The sequence below is a fragment of the Penaeus chinensis genome, chromosome 21 (assembly GCF_019202785.1).
Source record: "Penaeus chinensis breed Huanghai No. 1 chromosome 21, ASM1920278v2, whole genome shotgun sequence".
NCBI classification, from domain to species: Eukaryota; Metazoa; Arthropoda; class Malacostraca; order Decapoda; family Penaeidae; genus Penaeus; species Penaeus chinensis.
This window is the reverse complement of record NC_061839.1, coordinates 14,473,709-14,483,708: the sequence shown is the minus strand read 5'-3', so window position 1 is coordinate 14,483,708 and position 10,000 is coordinate 14,473,709. Positions and strand designations below refer to the sequence as shown.

The 10,000-nt window shown below is 39.4% G+C and overlaps 2 protein-coding genes across 2 annotated transcripts in view; one reads left to right on the top strand and one right to left on the bottom strand.

Annotated features, from left to right (window-relative positions):
- The window catches only part of LOC125036574, a 62,368-nt gene extending 57,212 nt beyond the window's left edge, over positions 1 to 5,156 (top strand). The window contains exons 4-6 of the mRNA XM_047629286.1: positions 75 to 225; positions 3,551 to 3,661; positions 4,025 to 5,156. Of these exons, the coding sequence (XP_047485242.1) occupies positions 75 to 225; positions 3,551 to 3,661; positions 4,025 to 4,134 (372 nt within the window). The 3' untranslated portion in view covers positions 4,135 to 5,156. The remainder of the gene's footprint in view (positions 1 to 74; positions 226 to 3,550; positions 3,662 to 4,024) is intronic.
- Positions 5,157 to 5,488: 332 nt separating this feature from the next.
- LOC125036564 (TWiK family of potassium channels protein 7-like) overlaps positions 5,489 to 10,000 on the bottom strand; it is a 6,792-nt gene continuing 2,280 nt past the window's right edge. The window contains exons 2-7 of the mRNA XM_047629271.1: positions 9,947 to 10,000; positions 9,488 to 9,632; positions 8,972 to 9,110; positions 8,347 to 8,476; positions 7,666 to 7,900; positions 5,489 to 6,469 (exon numbers count right to left, since the gene is read on the bottom strand). The exon at positions 9,947 to 10,000 is cut by the window's right edge and continues 107 nt beyond it. Of these exons, the coding sequence (XP_047485227.1) occupies positions 6,174 to 6,469; positions 7,666 to 7,900; positions 8,347 to 8,476; positions 8,972 to 9,110; positions 9,488 to 9,632; positions 9,947 to 10,000 (999 nt within the window). The 3' untranslated portion in view covers positions 5,489 to 6,173. The remainder of the gene's footprint in view (positions 6,470 to 7,665; positions 7,901 to 8,346; positions 8,477 to 8,971; positions 9,111 to 9,487; positions 9,633 to 9,946) is intronic.

Here is a 10,000-nt window from a genome sequence, read left to right as displayed (position 1 = left end):
CTCTCTCTCTCTCTCTCTCTCTCTCTCTCTCTCTCTCTCTCTCTCCTCCCCAAAAAACTCCCTCCTTTCTCCAGGCCGTGACTCTGATCAAGACCTGCGAGCCCATCTGGAGTGTGCGCGAGTGCAAGAGCCCGCGGGACTGGTCCATCCTGGCCCTGCAGAACACCCGCACAGGGAAGGCGCACTACCTCGTCATCTGCAAGTGCCCGGACAATGCACGACTTGGTGAGGACGGCACGACTGACGTTGGACTGTAGGATCTCTTGCTTAACACTGTCAGCTGTTTTGGTCTATTTCATCTCATTTTGTAATATTACGTCTTACTACTTTCTGATATCATGAACGACTGCCATGTACGTAACTTTCACATACTCTTGACTTAATACCGAGACGATGGAGGACTTTCTGGAAATTATGAATTACGCTCCTGTACACTGAATGGCCTTCTGAAGCTTTGAGTTATCTCCTGACTCGATGACTGACCTTATTACGAAATGAATGACTTTCTGATACTACGAATGGTTTCTGACACTATGATCGACTGGCTGATGTACGTTTAGTACAATATAACCAACGTTCTCATGTTATGGGTAATCATCTGGCACTATGATTCATTAATTGGCTACCTGACCGATTTTCTGGCACACGCGAACGTTTTAGCGCGAGACTGGTGTGCCGAACGTGTGACTTCATACTGTAACACCAAGACTGGTGACCTGGTAATGAAATTGAGGTTCTGATTTTCGGAACGATTTTATATTCAATAAGATTGACGTTACGACCCAATTTTTTTTCGGTTCTTTTTTTATTATGACGATTTGTTGTTGTCACAGACAGATGACACTAATGTTCGAATGATAGCATTAAAGAATGATTGGTGGTTTGATAATGATGCTACTACCAGCTGGCGTGAGGACGGAGGACGGACTCGCAAAAAGACTCTCAGACAAATGGATGATGTTGTGACTGATATTCCCATTCCAGTCCCAACGGCCTAACATTACGGAACTTCACATTAACTGACTCTTCGGTTCCAAAACTTTATTTCAGGAAAGGTATCTCGGCACAGATACTGTAAATCGACGGCATTGCGAGGGAGAAGTTAACAGATTAACGCAAACTGACATTTACTGCCTGGAGATACGCGGACGGACCCGACTTTGATATTATGCAGATGGGACTCAAGTTTACTGACTGAACTGAACCACTGCCATTTAACTAACCGCAAAATAAAGTTGAGGTTTCCGTACACTGCCGACACCTTCAATTTATTTGGCTAATAGTACGTGGACTATCATTATCATCAACTTCCCTTGAAGTGACCATCAGTACAAACATATATACACAATTACCACTGATTCTGCTAAGTACTAAGAGACTGTAGAATTAAAATGAATTCCTGATAATCTTAAAAATGCATTACATTGATGCAGAGTTTCGTGGCAGGCGATTTGGATGCTTTGTATACCATATTGTACTGATATGGAGGCAGTTTTAGGCAAGTTAGGTCATGTCAGTAGGCTCGTTTGGTCATAATGTATATGTATATGTATATATATGTATATGTATACATATAAATGTGTGTTGTTGATATATATGTATATAATATATATATATATATATATATATTATATATTATCTATCTATATATTTATCTATCAGATATGTGTGTGTGTGTCTGTGTGTGTTTGTGTGTGTGTTTGTGTATTGTATATATACATATATATATATATATGTGTATATATATATATATATATATATATATATATATATATATATATGAATGTGTCTTTGTATGTATCTAGATTTGTTTTTAAAGACTCACCAACGAACATCTAAAGGTGTTAACGTTCTGTTCCTGTCAGCAATCTGGTTTTGAATAACTTATTTCATTATAAGATAAGCATCTTATTATCTGATGTGTTTCTATTCAAGATATCATTTACAAATTATGGGTGTAATGTGGAAACTGATACACGCAAAAAAAAATATGTTTTAACGAATTAAAGGCCTAAATATCCCATATAGTAGCAGTTATATATGAATTGCGCGACTTGACTAATTGATGCGTTTACATATGTTATAGATGTGATTCAGGTATGGTTTGACGCAGTTACTGATGTGAAACAAGTATTTGTTATCATCAACCAGGTTAGTCAACTGGCAAGAATCTTATAGCGAAACCAGATATGATATCACGATGGACAAGAATTCACGACTGATAACAATATGCATTATCCTTCAATCTAGCAGTCTCTTTAGTGGTGCATACTCTTTGAGGCACGAGAACAATTTTGACTTTTACTACGGTATTCGATGTTGAAAAAAATTATATATACATAATACTTTACGTTGGTAACTGGTTATATAACACATTCCGTTGTGGATACCTTGACACAGTCACGCAAAAAATCAGACCACATTTCAGACCCAAATTACATTAGTCTCACGCCAGAGTTAGAACATGTGACAACTGCTTCTGCTTCGGTGACGCTGCTACTACCTGCTGACAGTCACGTAAGTTCGTCTGCGAGAATAACCTACAGAACCCTACTTGATAACGACAGATTACCTGAAGTGTGGTTTGTACCACTTTCTGAAACCGACCACAGTAATCTAACCTCAAAACAAACGCCGCACAGAGCTCAGGATTTCGCGAAAGGCCGACGCATTTCGACACAAGACCCGAGCTCGACGCTGTTTACCTCTTTTACCCCAAGCCATACAGAACCTTAGGAAGTTGGAACTGAAACAGAACCGTGACTGTAGATGATGCCTGAGGTTAAGGAACCGTTGATGAATTGCTGTCATGACTCAGGAGATTATTCTTTCTACTTGACCAATGACCGATATATCAAAAGGGGAGTTCTGGATGACTCCGATGACTCAGATAATCCATTTCCATAACCAATGACCGTTCACTAACATGCTGAGTATCATGTAGTGGCTGATTCTGTAAAGGGCGACATCAGACATACAAGTCATATGATTAACCTGAAGGAGTGATAGATACCTTCCAGATTGGGGGAGTGAGGATGCACTCCAGACTGATATCTGAAGCTGAAAGAATGACAGCCTGAAAGAAATTCAGTAAGTATGCGTAAGATGGCGGCGAAGACAGCAAACGGAATAAGAAGGAAAATGAAAATGCAAGAGAAGATAGCAGAGAAAAATGCTAAACGCCCGGACCCTTGCCGCTGTAAGCCTTTCATTCACTGGTAAATCGCACCAAACCACGTTGCGATGTTGAACCAAGCCTTTGTAAAAGGTCTTTGTGCCTTTTCGTTTTCGCGTGAGTAAATATGTTATAATCTGCAATATTGGTCGAAAAAAGATGGTTTGTACGTCCATTTTCTTTTCGTCTGGAACTTCTCGGTAGTTATATATACATACATGATATTCATACTTTCAACAATGTGAATCTGGATTTGAAAGAATATAGTTATCGGAATCGCTTGTGTAAATTCACTTCCAATTAGTAATAAAATAAGTGAATACATTTTTTTTCTTAACTTTCGGCAAGAAAACCCAAACACCACCTTTCTTCCAGACGGACCTCTTAACCACGACCAGCCTGCATACGCCCAGGTTCCAGGCATCCGCGTCTATGGCATGATGTGCATTCGCAGCAGTTTCCGCCGCGCTGGCCGTGTGGCGAGAGGTAAGGCCGTGTTTATGTTGTGTTTCCGTGTATTTTTCTGGCCTTTCTTTCATATCGTGAGTTTTTTTTTTTTTTTTTTTTTTTTTTTGGGGGGGGGGGGTTGTGTTGATTTGTGTTCGCTTCGTAATTCGAAAAATCTTGAAATCATTCCAGTATCATGATCTAAACTTCGAATATAAAGTCAGGCGTGGTCACAAATAGATACTGCCAAGCCTGAGATAATACAATAAATAAACATAGCAGACTGATGTAGATAGCACAATCAATATAGTTAATGAAAAGGCAGTATGCTCACCACAGATAATAAGCGCAAGGCAATGCAGTCAATCAGTTCAGATCCTTCAAAGTAACTCTCTCCCACAGACAACAGGTTGGCCTTCCCCTGGGGCAGAGTGTCTGAAGCCCTGAAAGACGAGAAGATCCTCCAGGACCTCTTAACTGACGCCCCCTATGGCCACGCCCCCATCTTCTAGACCCAATCCCACCAGCCACATCCACACCCGCGTCTCCTGCCAGAGGCGTGGGCGCAGCAACATCTCGGACCATTTCGTCAAGGCGGACATGCAGGCGTGTCCTTTAGTCATGTTTTTTTTTTTTTCTTCACGCGGGATTCTTTGGTATGACGGACGTGTGACTTCCAGGACTCGGCGCTGAGGGGGTCATTTCCTTGACCTTTTTATCCGGCGAGATTGAGTCCTTGAAAGGTCATTCTTAAAGAGATTGTCTCCCTGACCTTGCCTCGGAGGGGGCTGGCGAGGGGTCAGCCGTATTTCGTTCATTGGGGGAAACGGAGGGAAAACTTTATCATTTAGTTGTTGATCTATTGACATTTGAGAAAAAAGTTATGTGTTGTATTTCTATTCTAGTTTTTCCTATTATAGAATTATTATTCATACATCTCTACAGTCTTTGTAAATTATAAAAAAAAAAAAAATACAAATAATATATTATATTTCCTTTTTTTGTAAAAAAAAAAAAAATGTCTTTAATGTCATCTCATGTGTTATGGCCCTGTCTTGTAAATTAAGAGGAATTTCCCATTACCTTTAACTGCAAACTAATTGAAATATTTATTTATATATATCTTAATATCAGCCGAATAACGCATTAAAAATAATGACATTATGTTTTCGATCTTCTCGTCGAGCCTGTGAGCTCAGCCCTAATTTATCTGTGATGCAATATTTTTTTTGGTCTCGTAGCCCTTTTGTTGTTTCTAATAATATTTATGTGTACAATATATCCATAGTACTTTATATACACGCAAACTAATAAAAACACAGACACAGACATAAACATACATGTAGTAGTAGTTGTTGTGGTATTTCTGTCCATATGCAATTGTACTGTACATAAATGAACGGCGAATGTTACTGTGTTATAATGCACTGATGTTGAACAACTGGAATATCTCATAATATCTCGTTATCTTTCAGCCTTATCATGCATCGCCAAATGTACAAAGTTGACTGAATAAATGTAGTTAAATGAAAAATTAGTGTCTTTAACCTGATTCTGTAACATGAACAGTAAGAGCCTTTACATAGTAACATGACCTAGGTGTAGTTAACAGAGAGAGAGAGAGAGAGAGAGAGAGAGAGAGAGAGAGAGAGAGAGAGAGAGAGAGAGAGCGAGAGGGAGAGAGAGTGGGGGATGGAGAGAGAGAGAGAGAGAGAGAGAGAGAGAGAGAGAGAGAGAGAGAGAGAGAGAGAGAGAGAGAGAGAGAGAGAGAGAGAGAGAGAGAGAGAGAGAGAGAGAGAGAGAGAGAGAGAGGAGTAAATGAAAGAGAGTACTAGTTTAAATAACAAAAGGATGAAGAAAATATAATCAGATTTCAAAATTTTATTCACTCAAATTCTACCACATGCACTAAACAAGGTCATAAATATCTTCCAATCATTTCCTTAAACATGATTTCAATGCAGCTTTTCTATAGGCGAAAATATATATGTAGTAGCCATTCACATTAGTGTTCTGACATGGAATGACTAAAACAATACAGCATTCATTTACATTTGCTCAGAATCACAGACAAACGCACTTCTGGAACTGTACACGTATCGTATAATTGTACTGTATTTTTGAAGCCAAGTTACTCACCTAAAAGTACGGTGTCCTTGCTTCTGAGACAAAGATAAACGACTGAAGTATTGTTATTCACGCTGCACTGAAGCCAAGTTACTCATTATTTTGATTACGCCTACATTTATCAACAGCAGAACAGTCATTCCAATACGGAGCAGCAAATTTGCTAATGGCTAGTTTGTGATACAATCGCTAAAGACTTGCTGGTAATAGTTATAAGAAATACTGCATTGTGAATCTCAAATGTCATGTTATTTCATAATCATATTTTTTCTTAACTTTATGTATGCGTTATCTGATTATCCACTACAGCTTACTGATGGAAACCTACAAGAAAAAAAACTCTTTAGGTGATTTTTTTAAAGAAGAAAAAAATCATCACAACAAATCTCCAGTTCTGAATCTTCTTCGCTGCTCAAGTCGTCACTTACAAGTCGTCCAAGGCGCCAGGAATGGAATGCGTTGGAGACTTCAAGAGGGAACTTCTGGATCCTGCAGAACTCGGCACGGAGAGGGTGTCCTTCGGCGGGCTTTTCTCTACGTCCTTCAAGTCGTCCAGTTTCTTCTTGTCGTCGTCGATGTCGTCGAGAGCCTTTTTGTTCTTGCCCTTGGCCTCCTCCACGTTGTCCTTCCCACTGAGTCCGATCTCCCGGGCCAGCCAGCGGCACTTCTCCACGATCTGCTCCTGCATCAGGTTGAGACACATGGACAGCAGCGCCATGCCTGGAGGGAGAGGCGGGGCAGGGGGTGAGCAAGGGACAGTAACGGCTCTCCTGGGGGAAGGCACCCCTTTTCTGTCTGCGTGTCTGTCCGGTTGTGTGCGAGGAGCGTGTGTTTGTGCACACACACACACATACACACACACACAGACACACACACACACACACACACACACACACACACACACACACACACACACACACACACACACATATATATATATATATATACATATATATTTTTTTTCAACAGCCATTCATTCCACTGCAAGACATAGGCCTCTCACAGTTTATAATTGAGTGGTTATTTGGCAGTGTCACCCTTGCCTATATATATATATATATATATATATATATATATATATATATATATATAATGCGGTACTGCATTATTAAATCTTTCACATATATATATATATATATATTTATTTATGTATGTATGTATGTATGTATGTACAAACACACACACACACACATATATATGTGTATATATATGTATACATATATATATATATATATATATATATATATATATATATATATAAATGTGCAGACACACACACACACACAAACACACACTCACACACACACACACACACACACACACACACACACACACACACACACACACACACACACACACACACACACACACAAAACATACACAAACACACACAAACACACACACACACGCACACACACAAACATACAAACACACACATATATATATATTTAAACGTATACATATACATATACATATATACATATATATATATACATATAAGCATATATATATACATACACACATATATATATATATATATATATATATATATTTAAACATATACATACACACACACACGTGTATATATATATATATATATATATATATATATATATATATATATATACACACATATAAGCATATATATATATACATAGATACATATATATATATATATATATATATATATATATATATACATATGCATATGCACACACACACACACACACACACACACACACACACACACACAAACATACACACACACAAACATACACAAACACACACAAACACACACACACACGCACACACACACACACACACACACACACATACACAAACATACAAACACACACACACACACACACACACACACACACACACACACACACACACTCACATACACGGGCACTGACCTAGCAAGATGTAACCGATGCACACAGCCATCTTGAGACCCGCTGTCCCGGGGTCCTGGCTGTCCAGCAGCGCCGTGCCGGGCACCATGTCCCCGTAGCCGATGGTGGAGAGCGTGACGAAGGTGAAGTAGGAGGAGGAGCCGAGGTCCCAGTTCTCCCACACGGAGAAGAGGACGGCGCCGAGCATGATGTACACGAACAGCACCACGAGGGTCAGGGTGATGGGCACGTCCACCTACGGGCAGGCAATAGACGAGGAATTATTAAGGCAACGTGTGAGGGATTATGAGGCGACGGGTGAGGGATCACGAGGCAACGTGTGAAGGATTATGAGGCGACGGGTGAGGGTTAAAGTCGTGAGCTAAATAATCAACGGTCATAATGTCCTTATGATTTTTACTAGGTTTTCGTACAACTTTTTAATAAAATTGTATAATGAATGGTGAATCTCAGGTGAGCTTTCTTCTTGAAAAAAGAAGCAGCATAGATGTACAAAAATCATTGCCTTTTCCTACAATTTTGTTTACGATACTGATACATCTGAATTATTGAATAAAACAATGAATGGAAAGGGAGCTGAAGAAGTGACAGGACGGGATATTAAAGGCAGATCGAAGATGCTACGTAACTATAAATACATTTTCTAAAAAGAGGAATGCACATATTGAAAGTGTATCTTACGTGCTCCGTCGGCATGTACTCTTCCTTTCCAACCTCATCGTCAATCAAGAGCTTTCGATGTTTTTTGCTTGCTTTGGGAGGCATTTCGGACAAGTTGCGCACACTTCGACACCATCGACAACAGCAGCGACTGTGGGGCAAAGGGCGTAGGGATAGGCAAGGTTATCATTTAAAGAAAAGTTATGAATAATAAAGAATGCCGTAACAACGGAAGCTACGAAAACGGTTATCAGTTGTCGAAAAGTTAGGAATGAAAATTAATTATTTTACAACGACAGACACGTAACTGACGCACTATACTGTGTTATATTTCAGCAAAATTGTATCAGAATTCATCATTCCGACACTTTTGTAGGACCGAAAAGCATCAGTTACATTATCTGTTTTGTGAGCTAATCATTCTCATTTATATAATTTCCATATTTGACATGAAGAACTCTTTTCACAGCATCAGTTCATTGTTTGAGAAATCGAAGAGAGAGAAGTGACTGAAGAGCATAAAGACATTTTTTTTTTTTTTTTATAACAGAATAACTATAAAATCACAAGGATAGGAAGATATAGAGACAGAGAAACAAACATAGAGACAGACAAGCAGAAAATACAAATTTAATAATACACTAACCTATAAATGTAAGTAAAGGACTCAGCCATAGAGTTTCCGAGATTCCCCAAGAACACGAGCAGAAGAGGACATCCAATGATCGAGTAGATGATGCAGAAGAACTGCCCCCACGATGTCACAGGCGATATATGGCCGTATCCTAGAGAGAGAGAGAGAGAGAGAGAGAGAGAGAGAGAGAGAGAGAGAGAGAGAGAGAGAGAGAGAGAGAGAGCGAGAGAAAGATAGATAGATAGATAGATAGATAGATAGATAGATAGAGAGAGAGAGAGAGAGAGAGAGAGAGAGAGAGAGAGAGAGAGAGAGAGAAGACGTAGGGTGACCGATAAGTCGTAGTCTTCAGCGATGGCACCTTTGACAGGTACTTGAAAATGTGGCTCGAAACAACATCTATGTACAAACCATTATATACTATTCGCACTATATACCTCTTGGTAAAAAATAAAAATAAAAAATAATATATTTATTTTTGCTCTCTCACTCATTCGATTTTCCTAAAACCTACGGAAAGGGACATACCAATGGTCGACATAATGGTCATGGTCAGGAGCAGCGAGTTAGGGAAAGTCCAGGAATAGTCCCAGTTCATGACCGTTCCATCGTAGTTGTAATTCTGAACTGCCGATATGATGAACGACTCCAGCTTCTTGAGGTCTTTGTACACCTATGAGGAAAGTATAAGGCTTCTGGAACTTATAGTTTTTTATCACCAGGTCCCCGATTCCAGGTTTTCTTTGAATTCCACATTTTCCCTCCCCTTAGATTTTCACCAAATTATGAAAATTCCCTCTGGATTAAAAACAACAGCTGATCCAGAGCAAAAGTATTGTTCTGCCATCTTCTTAATCAATTCCTTGCAATGGCAGTTCGAGATCATGAAAGAAATATAAACACGAAACCCCATGACAAAAAAGTGACAATTCTCCAAACGAAGAACACCGGAGTACTGTATATACGAAACATTTCTGGAAGACGTACCGTGGCGTTGAACGAATCCAGAGTCCAGTTCTTGTCTACGTAGAACCAGAAGAG